The sequence below is a fragment of the Empidonax traillii genome, unplaced genomic scaffold (genome assembly GCF_003031625.1).
Source record: "Empidonax traillii isolate 1590-97213 ecotype Southwest subspecies unplaced genomic scaffold, ASM303162v1 scaffold46:size3806547, whole genome shotgun sequence".
Lineage (NCBI taxonomy): Eukaryota > Metazoa > Chordata > Aves > Passeriformes > Tyrannidae > Empidonax > Empidonax traillii.
This window is the reverse complement of record NW_020955239.1, coordinates 1286391-1302857: the sequence shown is the minus strand read 5'-3', so window position 1 is coordinate 1302857 and position 16467 is coordinate 1286391. Positions and strand designations below refer to the sequence as shown.

The 16467-nt window shown below is 48.9% G+C and overlaps 1 protein-coding gene across 4 annotated transcripts in view; it reads left to right on the top strand.

Annotated features, from left to right (window-relative positions):
• LSAMP (limbic system associated membrane protein) overlaps positions 1-12914 on the top strand; it is a 1013573-nt gene extending 1000659 nt beyond the window's left edge. For all 4 annotated transcript variants that reach the window (XM_027878851.1, XM_027878852.1, XM_027878850.1 and 1 more), the window contains one exon: positions 5287-12914. In XM_027878851.1, the coding sequence (XP_027734652.1) occupies positions 5287-5384 (98 nt within the window). In that variant the 3' untranslated portion in view covers positions 5385-12914. The remainder of the gene's footprint in view (positions 1-5286) is intronic.
• The last annotated feature ends 3553 nt before the right edge of the window (positions 12915-16467 follow it).

Below are 16467 nucleotides of genomic sequence, written 5' to 3'. Positions count from 1 at the left end.
GCATTCCATGGCCACCAGTCTCTCAACACTGAGTAGTTTCTTTCTTAACAGTTTTCCTGACAAAAAGCTCATCTCTCCCCTTTCCTAGGAAGATCTGAACACACTCAGCTAATTCTTTCCACACTGAGCAGTTTTCTTAACCTGGCTCTCCTGTAGTCAGCAGAGGAGACTGCAGAGCAAGGAGTGACTGAGACAGCTTTAATCAAGCCAGTTCAGGTAGCAATTAGTAGCAGGTGGTGTGCCAGGCCACCTATTAATACCAAGGTCTTAAAGTCACAGGAGAACATAGCACCCAAATTTAATGTGTGGCCATAATGTCATTGCTGGAAGCTGACTGCTGCTGTGCTCCTGAAAGAGACTGCGGATATGGAAGTCCTCGGGCAGTCTGGAAGTGACCGAACAAGTTAATGGAAGAACAAATTAATCTCTCAAGGGGTGCAGCTTCTGCTGGCTTGAGATGTCTCTCAAGCACCAGAGGCAGGTCAGTATGATGCCATACTGGCCATGTACTACTCCTGGCTGGCCCCCACCCAGCACCTGCAGGGGACAGGACAGAAAGTTAGATAAGACCTTTGGACTTACCCAACAAAGATCTTGTGGTATGCTTCTCCTTGAGGCAGGCTGTTTCTGAGGAAGAGAGCAGCTCTTGGCTTTGCAATCTGAGTGTGATTTGCTGTGAGTGTAAGCAGCACCCTGCTTTTGCCCTCTTCCTCTGCCATCAAATTCAAGTCCCACCATTCTTCTTGCTACATCTTTTCCTACACTCTTCACAGGAGTAGGAGTAGTATTTGAGCCATCTCACACACACACACAGACACACACAAAAGGTTTACAGCTATACATGAAAAGTATGGTCTAGTAGCATATTTACCTGTCCTCTCTAGTGAAACCTGGGCTAGCTGAGCTTGCAGTCCTCTGCATGTGAGGGCATGCAGCAACTCTTGCACTTCATGCTGCATGGTAGAGTTTGCCTCAGGAGTGTGAGGCACCAGGTGAAATCACTGAAGTACCATGCTTAAAGGGCCTCACCACCCCTTCTGCATCCCCACTCAAAAGTACATAGAATTTCTTACGGAAGTGTCAGGAAAAGATTCCTGGAGCCTTTCTGTGCAGGCTGTTACATACAGAGCTGTTACATGCATGCAGGTGAGTAGGAGCACCAAGGTCAGTGGCGTGGCTCTGTTCTTCCCGTGGTTAAATTTAAGGATGCAGCTAGGGTTGTCTGGTCTTGGGGTGAGGAATGGGATGAGGGCTCTAACATGGTTCCCTTCAGCCCTCAGAGAGCTACAGCTTTCTAAATCTTGGCCAAGGCTACCCTGTGGTGTGTACCAGTGCAGATCACCCAGGGTGAACGTGTGGCACTGATAAACCCTTGGAAACATAGAGCACAATGTCTTGTGAGGTTGTTGCAGCATGATTAGGAACCGTGGTAGGGCTCCACCTGCATCTGCACCAGGTATCGAAATGTCTCACATTTGAAGCAGGGAAGAGCAGTACAGTCATTTTGCCCTTGCTGATTTTCAGTCTGCTCTTTCTTGATTTGCTTAATGGGATCTGACTCGGTCAGCGTTTAGGGTCTTGGGTCCCCTAGGAGTTTATCTGTGAAAAGCTGCCAGTTATTAACTCATCATCATCAGAAACCCAATTTCCTTCCCTGTTAGTGGGGGAAGAACACCCCCTCCAAAGCTGTTGCGCGGTCACGGACGCGGCAGGTCTGCCCAACTGCGGAGGGGCAATGATTAGCCCGGGATATTACAGCAAATGCCCAGACCACAGGCCCAAGGTTACCGAAGCAGAGGAGTGCAAGGACAGCCCCGAAGCCCCCGATGGGAGCGGAGGATGTACCAGGGGAGCGAGGGGTTTTTTTGGGGGGGGCCTCTCAGCGGGAGGCGCCGGGCGGGGGCGGCTCCGGCGGCGGCCGCCAGGGGGCGCCGGAGACCGCGTGGCGGGGAACGGGCGGGGCCGCGGGGGGAGCTCCGTGTGCGCGGAGCGTGTGTGGGCACACGGGGGGCTGTGCGGGCGGGCACGGCCACACCGGCACGGCCACAGGGGCACGGCCGCCCGCAGGTGCGGGGCGTGGGGCTGAGCGCTCGGCTGTGCGCGTTGGGCAGCGCGGCGGTGGCTGTGGGGGCTGGACGTTCACCCGTGGTGCCCGCGGCGGAGGCGCAGGCGTCCCGCAGCGGTGCTGAACCTGTGTGTGTTGGCAGCGCCTTGCAGCGCTGTAAATTTCAAGTCTTGAAGGCAGGGAGAAGAAAGATCAGGCCCCAGAAATCTGCCCCCCCCCTTCCCCCAGTGACACACAGTCTGCCCCCTGCTCGTGCAGACACAAAGAGAAGACACCACGCACACGTGGGCTGTCACAGCCCAAGCTGCGTCTGGGAAGGAAGGCCAAAATTTACAGAGTGAATTGAAAATGGGCGGTATTTTCTGCACGAAATCTCACTCGAAATTAACATTTCTTTTTATTCTTACATTTTCACTCTTTATTACGCTTCAGCAGTTATTGTCCCCCAAAAGCCTTTGAGAATTTTATTTTGTGATCGAACTGCAGCCTTTCCCCATTTTTGCAGTACGTGGGACAGTAAACATAGCATCCATGGCATGTACTTAAACCAGTTCTGCTGTAAAACCCAGAGATTACATGTGGCCCCCAGGGTTGTGCAGGGACCACACTGGATGCCAGGCCTCATAGTCAGCATAACACTCTGCCTAACACCTGCACAGCTACACACAGCTCCCTGGTGCAGATAGCTGCTGCACGAGGTGAGGTGCAGAAGACCTGCGCATAAGAGGTGTCTGCAGTCAGCCGCACTGGCACACACAGGAGCTTAGTGGGGAAACATGAGATCCGTGTAACTTACACCATTTTTCAGCTGTGGAGATGGGCTGTTCTGACTTGTCAGATACCCTCCAGCTTATACACACAAGCTCAAGCAGAACAGAAGTGGCATGACCCTCTCCCAAGTCCTTCATCACACCATATTTCCTTGGGTGTCCTTTCTTATACCTACATGTTGCAGAAACACATCTCTTTACCATACCATGCCGCGCCACACCATGCCACGCCTCTGGCCCCCATCAAGCTCACAAACCCTGAACCACACACTTACATGTATCAAGGCAGTAGTACCCAGACAGACCAAACGTCCCCATACCTTTGCGGTGCTGGGTTTGAGTTGCAAGCCACCACAGGTGCATATGCCTTTGCTCTGATTGTATGGGTACCCTGGAAAAGTGGCCAGGAGGGGGATTGCTGCCACGCGTCTATGTGTTGCATACATGTATGTGTTAAGACAAATACTATTTAAGACAAATAGTAAAAATGTGATGGCAGAAGATTTTGTGTGGGCAACACGGGCTGCCTGGTGTGCTCTTGATTATCTGATGGGCCAGAGGAGTCATGTTTTGAAACTTCTTCACAGCCAATAAGGGATTCAAATGGTACCAAACAGGCGCCCTACAATTTTTAGAGTGTGAATGATGCTTTCTCTGAAACATAGGTCAGGTAAGGGTAGTAGCTGGATTTAAACTTGTTCCTGATCTCAGAGGGGAAAATAAGTTCCCATCACCCAAAAAAGGAGTAAAAAAATAGTGTTGTAGGATTTGTGTGACGAGCCACAAAAGACGTGCATGGACTAGCAGAAAAAAAAAAAAAAAGCCATAGATGGAATATAAATTTTCCACACAGTCCAACGCATACTTACTTAACAATGAAAGAATAGAGTTGGGGCACAAACAACTAATCTAGTAAGTAACAGGCTACATTAGGAAGAAATCAAACAAATGAAAGTGCTGAAGAATTTCAAAGGCTCTGGAGATACCTTTCTTGGATTTGCTGCCTTTCAGTCACCAGCTCAAGTTTAATAGCGAACGTGTTGCTCAGTGTGGCTGTGGCACCCATGCAGTGCGCAGTAGAGTGGGGGTCTTCGCCTGATAAACTCTGCATGTTATGAGAGGGGAGCTTGCACTTTGGTCTCACAGGGCTCTCCTGAACAGGGCCTTTTACTTTTTTTTCTGGCACCCCTCAGACATCAGAGTTTGCTTTTCATGGTAGTAAGCATGTCTTCTTTCTTCTACAGCACAGTCAGTTCCAATGCAAAAACTCATCTCCATCTCCGCATTTCAGCATTTTCCTGCACCCCTTCTGTGTAAAAAAACACTGCACATACACACATATATGTATGTATACGCTTATATGTACATGTGTACATGTACACAGGCATGTACATATACATGTGCATGCATGCATGTGTACATATAAATAAGTGTACATATATGTGTACTCATATGGGCACATATACATGGTGAGCATGTATTTCCAGAACCACAGCCATGTACATCTCCCTGCCCTATTATAAAGAAAAGGCTGCCAAGGCTTGGTATTGCAGGGTGAATTTAAAACAGCATCACTGCCGTTAAAGCTATCCGGAAAAGGGGACCCATAAATGAGTGGATGAATGAGAAGATGTCAGGAGTGCTAGCGCATAATACTCCTGGAGTGAGGCTGCGTTATTTGTTGCTGCAGCAGCGCGCTCCTCCCTGCCTGCTCTGACAGAGCCCGTGGATGCGCATGCACACACGTGCAACTTCATTTCCCACCCTTATGAAAAATCAACCTCCCTGGCATACCCTGCACCCTCACCCCATAGGTGTTGTGTCACAGGGCCATAAACACAGTAGCAAAGCCTGCCTTCACTCCGATTCAGAAATACGTAATTGCAGCCCATATGAGGGAGGGGAGACATTTGCGTGTTGGCCCCATGTTTTATTGATCAGACCACTGTGATGAATCAGCTCCTGCGGAGCTGGTGTCTCGCTGCAGACAGACACTGGCCACTGCACACAATTACAACGAGTCCTGGCATCTCAGGGGCCACCACCAGGAAGGTGACGGAGCGGGCAGCTGTGGGGCTGGTGACCAGGGGCTGTGTCTGCAAAGGTATGAACTGTGTTCTTGTGCTGGAAGGCCAGCAGTTCCCAGCTGGAGGCACAGCAAAGGATGAGATGTGGTCAGTAGCCAGGATTGAGCCTTCCTGCTTGCTCCAGCCTGAGTGTTGTTTAGGGAAAACCGCATGCCATTGGAGTATTGGGCTGATGGAAGGATGATGCTGAGAAGCTGCCAGGCAGCAGCCTGCACCTGGGCTGGAGGGAGCTCACTGGAGTGGGAAGGCGACTGTGCCCTGCAGCCCCAGCCCAGGAGCAAAGTGTTGTGTTCCTGTTTTATCCCCGTCTCACCCAGCCATGTGTAATCTTGTCTTCTTTTCTCTCCCTTCTCGCACCCTGCAGGACCCGGCACAGGGAGAGTAGACAACGGCTCCATGAGTTTGGCCGTCCCACTGTGGCTGCTGGCAGCGTCCCTGCTCTGCCTACTCAGCAAATGTTAATACAAATCAGAATTAAAAATAATAATATTAATAATAATTAAAAAAACAACACGACAACAACAACACACAAAACAAAATGCGTTATACAGGAGACAGAGCGAAGAGAGGGGAGAGAGAAAAAAGGGGGGGGGAGAGAGAGAGACGACTGTTTCTTTCACAACTTTTGTGTGTTCAGGAACGAAGAGGGGGGAGAGGAAAAATTACAGCAAAGAAGACTCAGCAACATTTAATCCAAAACCTGAAAAGCCGGCTGTCAAGTCACTGACTGTCTAGGAGGCAACACAAACCGAGGGAGAGAATGGGGCACCAGCAAGGATCGCGTTGCCGGAGGATGCTGCAATGTAAACAATCCAACAAAACCCACAAAGCCAATCAAACAGAAGATCCCTTTTCTTTTCTCTCCTCCTTCCTCTTTTCCATCCTTCCTCACCTTCCTTCCTTCCTTCCTTCCTTCCTTCCTCCTCTTTCCTTCTTATGCGGAAAGAGGTCTTTGCTTCGGTGTCTGTAGCCATTTAACTTTTTGGATGCCCTGGGTCATTTTTGTGAGCTAATGCTCAGCAAGTTCATACTTTTGAAAACAAATTTAAAAAAAAAAAAAAAAAAAAAAAAAAAAAAAAAAAAAAAAAAAAAAAAAAAAAAAAAAAAAAAAAAAGGAAAAAGAGAAAAAAAAAGCCACAAACCAGAGCAAGTCACCTGAAGCTCTCTGCACACTGGTGTCCTGTGAAGAACTCTTCCTCTCTTCACTTCACCCTGCGCTCATGTGCACCCAGCCCTTGCTAAACATCTTCTTTTCCTGTCCCTTCCTTCATGCAACATCGCCCTCACTGGCGTGAACTAAAGCTGTGTCAACTCTACTGAAAGCCTACTTTTTTTTAAAATCCTCTTCCTCTCCCCCCTCAACTCAACCAGGTGTCTTTCTCTTTCTCCTGTGTATGCCTGTGTGCGTGCGTGCATGCATGTGTGGCTCTTGCTCTGTCTTCACTCTTTCTCTCCTTCTCTTCCTCTCTCTAAGCATGCAAAATGAACAGTCCATGTGTACATATGCTCATCCTGCTGTAGATAATGTCCTGCCTTGTAAGTGTGAAACAAGATGCAGAGAGATCACTCAGGCAGAGAAGAGGGGTGAGGAGAGAGGGGCAGTTGCAAACACAGGTTTCCATGGTATCCTCTCCAGCATCCTCACTGGCTTTTTAACTTCTGACCACCTTGCTTGCAAGAAGCAGTCTGCACCCTTGTCTACCCTTTTTTTCTCTCCCACCTGCAACCTGTCTGGCTCTCAGCCTTTAAGTACCAGCATAGCAGCCCCTGCTACGCATGAGTGCTCGCACACATGCATGGGGGTGTGCACTCATGTGCAATTGTCCAAACAAGCAGAAGAAACTAGGACTGGCCTACAGCACTATGGACTGAAGAGTGCAGCCACCCACTCCTCCTGGGGATGGGAGGCTGAACCAGTGGGATGTGAGTGATGAGACCTTGGACATCAACAAGCAGCCATTCCTTTTAGGTATAGTGTGTGCATAGGAGCAATGCCTCAACATGAAAACAACAATCTGGTCATTCCTAACCATTTTGGTAGTCATGCAAAAATAGAGCCAATACTCTTTTTTGTTGTTTTGTTGTTTTCATTCTTATTGTCTTCTCTGGTATAAAAGGAAATGTAGGCTCTGTGAGAGGGTGAGTGTGTGTGTGCTGTACACCATTGCTACTACAAAACTCAATGCAAATTCCACACTGGAAGAAATTGGGTCAGAAAATGTCCAGGACCTGTGAATGGAAGAAGTAAAACAAATCTCAGGTCCCAAATCCTAAGCTTATAAAGAAGGAACTTAAAGTGGTTCAGCAAAGAAGTGGGCAGCACAGTTTCCCTTGCTCTTCTATTTTCTCATCTCCAAAGGTGCTGGCCTTGCTGGAGAGTGCTGTTGCTTGCCATCACACTTCCCATGGCAGAACCACATGCAGAGGTGCCAACAGGAGATGCTTTGTGGCTCCCAAGTGAGGAGAAGGAGGGAACAGGCTGTTAGAAACAGGGCTGAGAAAATGCTGGGTGGTGGCTGGAAGTTGCCGCATCAGCACAAGGTCTGCTGCAGGGGGAGAGAGCAAGGCATCAGTCATACATTCTAGTGGCTGCAGTGCATGTGTGTGGGCAGGGGCAGTGGGGAGAGGACTCCTGTGTCTCCTGGCCAGTCATGAGCCCTAGTATCCACAAGCAGCAAAGATGATAAAACACAGTGCTTATGAGGTAGCCACTTGCTTTACTGGGGAGAGGGATGTGCAGGAAGAACTTGAGTTAGCCCACACAAGTAAAGTGACCATCCCATGACAGTACAAGGGTTTTACAGGTGCTCAGCACCCGTGAGCTTTCAAGCACAAGCCATCTTGCTTTTCTGTCTTTGCCCTGCGAGTTTGCACAGTAGCAGAACGCCGGGCAGACATGCTCGCACACTCTTGAAAGCAAGGGGGAAACTGCTGGGCCTTGCCGCTCTCCAGTGTGCTGGAGGGGATACCCAGCGGGTGGTCCCCTGCAAGGAAGGAAAGTGGGAAAGTGCTGCCTGCGAGACCGTCCCCATCTTTGCGTGGGTGGGGCACAGTCTGATGAGGCTTCTCCCTGCTGCTCGGCGTGATGCTTTCGCCTTGCACTGCGGCACTGCCGACCCTGCCCCCTCGCTGCTGAGCTCAGCTGTTTCAGGCAGCAGCAGGCACGCAATTAAGCAGGCAGTCAAAGGCTCCTCACAGGCAGGCAGAATGAGCGAGGAAATTTGTTGGAGACACGAGAGGCTGAAGTTTGGGCATTGCAAGAGTTTCTACAGAGCTGCTGTGGGATTGCATGGTGGTAAATTATGCTCCTCTAGACCCCAAAACCATACCTGGAGGTGTTTGTGCTTTGGTGCAAGAGGGGAAAGCTGGGCAACTGGTGCATGAAATCCACCCAAGGCATCCAGGGATGGCTCCCCTCTTCCAAGATAGGGCGTTCATTGGTGGGACTTGGGCATCTCCTTTGGAGACTGGTGTGCCTGTTGTTGCCCAGGAAAAAAAAAAAAGCCCTGTATCCTTCAGAGCATTCAGACATCCCAGTCCTTGTACCTACCCTTAAGGAGGGTCGTGTAATTTAGTGTCTTAGTAACATGTCCAGATTTCCTGCTACAAAAGGCCTCCTCTTACCCCTGCTACAGCCACTATCTGATGCTGGTTCTAGAAGCTGAGTCTGGGAGCTGCACCCTTTCGAGCACACTGGGACACCATATTGCTCAATCTCGGTGCTGTGTGGATGGATTTATTGTTGCAGGCTTGGTGTGAAAGGTGGACAGCCTACTGTGTCCTGCTGTCACAGGCTGTTCCTAAAGGCTGGGTCCGACCCACTTTAGGTTCTTTGATGTCAACCTGGTTGCTTTTGTAGCATCTGTCCCATGTGTTGTCCTCTGCATGTTTTTTTTTTTTTTTGTCACTGTGTGGTCACTCCGAGGCACAGGGATCCCACACATCAGAGTGCTGTGGTGTGGTAGTAGTCACAAGTCCCAGTACTTCATTGTCTCACATCTATTTTGGTTTGAAGGAGTTTTGAGGGGATGTTTTTTTATATGTCAAGGCACAGAGGCTTATAGTTAAAGGGAAATACCTCACTAAAAGCAGGATATCCATTTTTGGAAGCCACCTGCTTGTTAGCTGGGGGAAATGGACACAGCCCCAGTGCTGTGTCCAGATCCTGTGTGTGAGTGATCTGGCCTTTCCTGCGGGCCCTTGGCAGATCTTTGCCTCTGTTGCATTGCCGTGAAATAGGGTTAAAGTCAATTATTTGCAGACCTGTCTGAGACAAGCCACCAATAACAAGAATGCCTGTTGTCTGCAGCAGTTCTGGGAACCCCACTCCTGGCAATGTCTGTTCTTTGGAGGGCTGGGGGTGTCATGGGTAGGCTGGAGCTTGATTTATTCCTAGAATCTAATCCTGTTAGCTGCATTGTGCATCACAGGATACTGTAAACATCCCCCAATTTCTCGTGAACTCAGGCAGGGATTGCTCAAATCATCTGTCAAGAGGTGAGGCCAGTTGAATATACGGAACACAGGCAAGGTCAAATGCTTTCTCCCCCCTCCCTTTCTCCCCTCCACCCTCTGACAGAGATGTTGCAAAGGTTTTTCTCATGTCTCAGTCCCTTTTCTCTGAAACTGTTTCTCCTTCTCATCTATTCTGCGCTTTCATGTTGCTATATTTCCCATTCCCTCCCGAAAAACTGGGCTCTTGCTTCCTGCTGCCTTTCAGCTGGTTGAGGACCAGGAAGGATGGGAGTTTAGAATGGGACACCAGTTCCTTGAGCTTGTCAGTGTAATTGTGTTTGGTTGATGGAGATTTAACATTTAGTGTTATAAAAAGAAATGAACAAAATGGATAAAAAAAAAAAAAAGAAAAAGAAAAAAATGTATTTCTTCAACTTGTTTGTAAATATTACAAGAATTACATGAGATGTCCGGTAATGTCCAAGCAGAGGAACAAAAACTTAGATTTAATATATGGGCCCATACTTGCTAGCAGATTTCTAACCCTTTTCGGATGACCGAGAGGAGGGGTGAAAGCAAGTGTTTCTGTACGGAACTGGACAGGGGAAATGCAGCCACCCCGAGCCACATGAACTCCATGCATGATTATAGCATGTTGCTTGGAGCGTGTGCCTGGTCAGATGGAAAACGAAGCAAACGCCTGTCTCTGTACGGCTGGGAAGGGCGACATGGGATGCTCCAGCCGACACCTGTATCTTGGCAGTTGTGTTCATTTTTGTTTGTCTGCAGCCCCGTAGCTTGGGGGCATGTTGCTCAGTGATGCACCCCCTCCTCCCCCCCACTGCTTTCTTCTCCAGTGAAGTTGTGTCGCCCCATGGTAGCACCGAGTGCATGTTAGCGTGCCATTCATGAAGATTTCATTGGTGACATGCATTGTGTCGAGAGTTAGTCTTTGTCCGCACATCTTTCTTACGCCACTGACTGTTCACCACTTGGGCAGATCTCCCGTGTAGTCCTGCTTGCCCCACTTTTGGTCAAAGTACATCCAAGCCCCACCTGCTCTTCTTAGCTCCAGGTGCATCCAGATCATGCCCCCAGGCCACCTGTCTAAGCAACCCCATTTTGAAAGTCCAATCAAACAGCATGGACAAAGTCACTGTCAATAGCCACGTGGGCTCCAGACTGAGTGGAATCGGAATCTGGAAGGAATCGGGGGGAGCAGCAGTGAGTCCCGATGATACAAGAGCATTTGGGGAAGAAGATCTGGGAAGTCAGAGGAGTTATGCTAGAGTCCTTCACAGCCCCACCACCAGGTGATGTTTCAGCTCAATCTTTGTGCAGTGTTTCATCGCTTCGCCCTTCCCTGATGAGGGAATCTACAGGCACAGGGAAACAGCTCTTCTCCTCCCAACCCATCTCACACCTCTGCTTCCTCTCCTCCAAGTGCACTGACCTGCAGCCTAAATCATGATGGTGCTTGATGTGATGTAGCAAGTGACATGGAGGATAACTGACCAAGACAGTCCTACAGAGGAGGTGCTAGGGGCGTGAGCAGTTCTTTTCTCTCTCTCTCTCTCTCTCTTCTGATGGTGCACAATCTTACTGCTTCTCTGACTCAAGTACACAAAACTTCTTGATTTAGGGATGCCGGGAGCAAATTGTTCTATGGGAAGAGGAAAACTTCAGGCAGGGAAGTGATTGAGAAACTGGATGGTAATTTCCAAGATGTGGTGCCAGTGAAAAAGGGTAGGGATGAGTGCTGTCCGTCGTCCATGCACAGAACTCTCAGGTTCACCAGTGAGGAGACCATGGCCTCTCAACACTAATCTTAGAGTGGCTTAATTTCCAGTAGGATGCCCAGAAGATGATTTTTTTTGACTGCATGACTCCTGCTGACTAAGAGCTGTGTCACACCATTAAAACCTCTTTCACTTTTCCTTCTTGTAACTTGCTAGAATGATAACTGGGAAACTCCCACAGGCCCCCAAAATTTTGCTTGATGGTTGGCTCCCATTAGGGTAATGTATGGTGTTTGCTTGTTGGTTCACTCACCGTAACAGGAAAGCAGAACTCATCTTGGTCAGGATATGGTGGCATGGTCCTCTGTACCTCTGTGGCTTGGGTTGATGTGTGTGAAGAAGGAGACTTACCGAGGCAGGGCTTGGGAAAGAGGAGCAGATCTCCTGATTAGCCCAGGCAGGAGCGAAGCAGAAGTCCTTCACTTGCTGCAGGCTCAGGTTAACTGGTGCCACAGCAACTCAGACCGCCCTGTAAGCCTTGTTGAAGTGCCCAGGCAGCAGAGGAGAAAGGGGCAGTGACAGTCAGGAGGACATGACTGCAGTGCAGGTGGTGGGGCTGCATTAGCAGCAGGGCTCCTTGGGTAGTATGGCTGAGGAAGGGACAGAGACTGCATCCCAGAAGGGCTATTCCTGGGTAGGGCAAGCTCTTCCTTCCCTTCCTATACTCACGGTGCTCCCTCCTGGCCTCCCAGGGCATGCTCACTGTACTGCAATGGGCCTCATGAGTGATGCAGTGTGACACCACAGTGGCTGCAGCTGTGTCCTGAGAAAAGGCATGTGGATATTTCTGTACATAACATAGGGGCCATGGATGGAGACAAGGAACAAGGGCTACCTAGGAGCCAAGCAGGGAGGGGAGCACCACCCAAGCAGGGCTGTCCTCCAAAATTATGACATTTGCTCCCCGTTCGGCCACGCACAGGCACGTACGCACACCCCCGCCAGCTCCACCACGCACATGCCACAGTAGTCCTCACGGCTACCATACAGGTGCTCTCCTTTCCCACACTCTCCATCACACATGCAGCCAGACAGGCACTCATCCCCTTGCTCCTGGCCTGGCTCTGTCTGTAACCCACACAGCTACTGGTGACCTCCTGAGGAAACCAGGAGAAAGTGTGTGCGTGCCTGTGCCTGTGCCTATAGGAGCACATGTGTGTGCCCGGAAAGGGAGGAGGAGGCAAAGAGCAGGAACCTGCCTCCTCAGTGCCACCATCACCTCCCCTAGTCATTCAGCTTTCCCAGCTGGAGCCAAGATTCATCCTCTAGACCTTAAGAATGAAGGTCAGTCCCTTCTTCTTGCTACACGGTGGGGTGGTTAGAACTCTCCTCATTAACAGTGTTATATACATATAAATATATATATATATCTATATCTTTATATATATTTTTCCCCAGCACTGTAGACATGAGCTGAACTTCTCTTTAACGAAACGAGAAAATGGCCATTTAATTTTTTGCCATTGGTTTGTTTTTGAAACTAGCTCTGTGAAAGAAAATTTTAAAAGCGCAAGTGTGTGTGTAAAAGAACCGATCAAAAAAACTAAACAACCCAACAAATGAATGAACAAAACCCAGTGATGGAAAAAAAAAAAAAAGCTTTTTATTTTTTCTTTTCTCAATGTATTTAACTTCTGTTATCTCATTTCTGTTTCTTTACATGTATGAATGCTCTGCTCTTCTGTGATCTTAAAAAAAAATACAAAAAATACAAAAATTAAATAAACGTGAAAAGGAGGTAATGTTTCCTGATTTCCCCTCCCTTCCTTGCGTATTCTGGCTTGCCTCTTCTCTGATCATGTCTAGTGATGACTTCCCAACCCACCTAGGGAATGCGGGCCAGGCTGCCCCTTCCTTCACCTTTCTTGGAGGGGCAAGGTGGTACAGGGCTGCAAGAGAGGCAGGGGCCAGTGCTTCAGATGGAGGGTCCTGGGTCACCCCCAGCAGACTGGCCCCTACAGAGCAGTATGGGGATGAAGGGAGCAGGCTGGCTGTAAATAGGTGTGAGTTGGGTCTGCCAGGGAGAGTGGGAGAGGGAGGGGAGGGGAGGAGCCACGGGTGAAAAGTGCAGTGCCCAGCCCTGAAGTCAGCACTTGCCTTTAGTTCCGGCAAAAAATCTATTTTTTTTTGTTTTGTTTTTAATTAAATAGCATGTTTATATGTGTGTGTGCAGGCAGAGGCTAGGATCAGGGCTGCAGTCCCAGTAGGGGAAGAACAAGGAAGCTGATGGAAGGGATGGGCTGAGGCTGAGCTGCATAGGCAAGCATAGGACAGAACCAAAATATAGAGCATGATGGTGGAGATGGTGGAGACAGAAGAGGATGCTGGTGGGGAAGGAGGTGGGAAATAACTGGCCAAGAAAACAGCAGAACACAGAACTGGAGAGATGAGATTTTATATCAAGGAGGGAGTGGGGAAACAAGGGAATGGAGAGGGTCTGGGGCTTGAAGTGAGGGCAACCAGGACAAGGGGAAGAAGGGCAGAAGTCTAGTACCACAGGCACAAGCAGGCATGAAGGAAACAGGTTAGAAGAAAGGGAGCAGGAAGGAAGGGGCAGCAGAGTAGCCAAGGCAAGTTTTCAAAGACACGCCGCCAAAGGGATGAAGAAACCAAGAACTGTGATCCAGAAAATCTGCTGAAAGGAGAAAGGAACACCTGGGCTTTTTAAATTTGAGGGTTGGAGAGTCCAGGTCATTTACAGCCAGATAACTCCAATGGTAGCGTCTCTCCAGAACGTAAGTGCCATCTAGCTGTCACAGCCTGGCATCACTGTCCTTGTCCCAGTGGGAGAACCTGTATGTCCTGGTGGGTCCTGGGGATGCAGCTAATGTGCCACTGCACACATAGCAGTGCAGCAGGGCTGGGGCAGCCCAGGGGTAGAGCCCAGCAGGTAACAGTGCAGTGTGTGTCTACACCCAACACCAGAGCAGCAGCACAAGGCTGCATGTGGCTGGGCTCAGCTGGGGCAGCAGGAGAGCCTGACTGCAGCTCTGCAGCAGAGGGAGGTGGTCTTGTCCTTGCACACTGCTGGAGCATGAAAAAACAGGGCTCCTTATTTCTGGGTCTGCTCTGCCCAGCACCTGTGTGATACCTTCACTGCCTCTGTGTCACCTTCTACCTTCTTCTCTTGCCTATTTACAGTTCACTGGGGTAAAGACTCAAGACCTACATACAGAATAGGGGTATATTCTATGAAAAGTTTTATATAATTTTGTTTCTAGAACATAACACATAGGATGATGAAAGCCTGATTTTCAGTAGAGTACAGGCTTCTTTCTTAAGTTGCATAAATTAAGTAAAACCCAAGCTGGCACTGAGCACTAGGGACAAGCAGGATGGTGAACATGAATGTGACTAGCCCTTACCATACCTTTACTGTTTGAGATGGAAGAGAAGCGATGGGTTCTGAACCCTCCTCCGTCACCATCATTCTCTTCCCTGGTGCTGGGAGAGTCAAGGAGCAGAGCATGGAGAAACACCGGCACAGCTGCTGGAAGGAGTCCCGGGGAGGGGTGAGTATCACTGTGCTGTATGGATATTAAAGTCAGCATTTAGGTGGAAACAGGCCAGGTTTGTGATGCTGTACATGAATGATACGAGCACTGCCAGGGCTCCACCTCAGTGTCTGCTCTGAACTCACCTGGAAAAGCTGTCCTTGCCTTTTCATCTCCACCACCTTAAAGCTGAGGCTAAAAAGAAGGCGGGATAAACCCTGTCAAGCACAACCTCTCTTTTCATTAACATTTTAAATGGTTGTTTTTAATGGTACATTTAACTAACACTAACTTATCCATGGGAAGAGAATTTGGCTGTTAACACTGGCATCTGCTTAACAAACTGAAGCTTTGCATTTGGTGAGGCGTGAGTGTAACACCAATAGTATTGCTTGCTAACAGCAGACTCATTAACATTAATTTCTGCTTTTACTATCTTGAAGAGCTTTTTGTATCTGTAACAGCAGTTATTAGATGTACCCCGTTCTTACTGAAAAAGGTACTTAGGAAATTGTTAGCAGTGATGAAGACCTACCGGTAAATGAGAATCTAAATTCTTAGCACTTACCATAACTCAAAACTTCCAGAAGAGTAAGAAAAGCAATGAGATGGACTTTTCTCACTGGAGAACTATGTTCAAACACAACTAAACTGCAGTTGGATATTTGTTAGGGGTTACGGTGCTCAAAGGCTAGAGGAAAATGCGTGTCCGTAAAAATAACTTGCAATTCAGCACAGACTTTCTATCCAAAGCAGGCATTGTCAGAATGGGCAAAGAACTGGGTTTAGAGAGATAAGATCTCCCCAAGGCTCCTTTCTTTCAGGCTAAGCAAACCCAGCTCCCTCAGCTGCTCCTTGGATGGCTTACCCTCTAGACCCTTCACCAGCTGCGTTGCCCTTCTCTGGACTCACTCCAGCACCTATTGTCCTTCTCACACTGAGAGGCCCAAAACTGAACACAGGATTCAAGGGGCCTCCTCACCAGTACCAAGTATAGACAATCACTGGCCTAGTCCTGCTGGCTACACCATTGCTGATCCATTGGCCTTCTTGGCCACCTGGGCACACTCTGGCTCATGTTCAGCTGCTGTCAACCAGCACCTTCAGGTCCTTCTCTGCCAGGCAGCTTTCCAGTCACTCTTCCCCAGGCCTGTAGCACTACGTGGGGTTGTTGTGAACTAAGCGCAGGACTCAGCACTTTGCCTTATGAATCTCACACTGTTGGCTTTAGCTCATCAATCCAGCCTGTCCCTCTGCAGAGCCTTCCTACCCTCCAGCAGATCAACACTTCCAGCCTTACTGCCATATTCAGACTTATTGAGGGTGCACTCAATCCCCTCTTCCAGATAGCTGATAAAGATATTAAACAAAACTGGTCCCAGTACTGAGCCTTGGGGAACCCCACTAGTGACTGGCCACAAACTGGATGTGGCACGTTCCCTCTCTGGGTCCAACCATCCAACCAGTTTTTAACTCAGCCAAGAATGCACCTGTCCAACCCATGATCTGACAGGTTTTCCAGGAAGATGCTGTGGGAGACAGTATTGAAAGCTTTGCTGAATTCCAGGTAGGCAACATTCACAGCCTTTCCCTCATCCACTAGGCAGGTCACCTGCTCATAAAAAGGGGACCAGGCAGGTCAAGCAAATATAAATCAGGATGGAAATGTCACAACTCATCATTAAACACAGACCCAAGCAAACCAAAAGCACTGAGGGCATTTTTCAGTGGTTGTGACATGGGATATCTCTGAGACCCAGAAACTGCAGTGGTTTCCAGAGCCGGTAATCCAACACC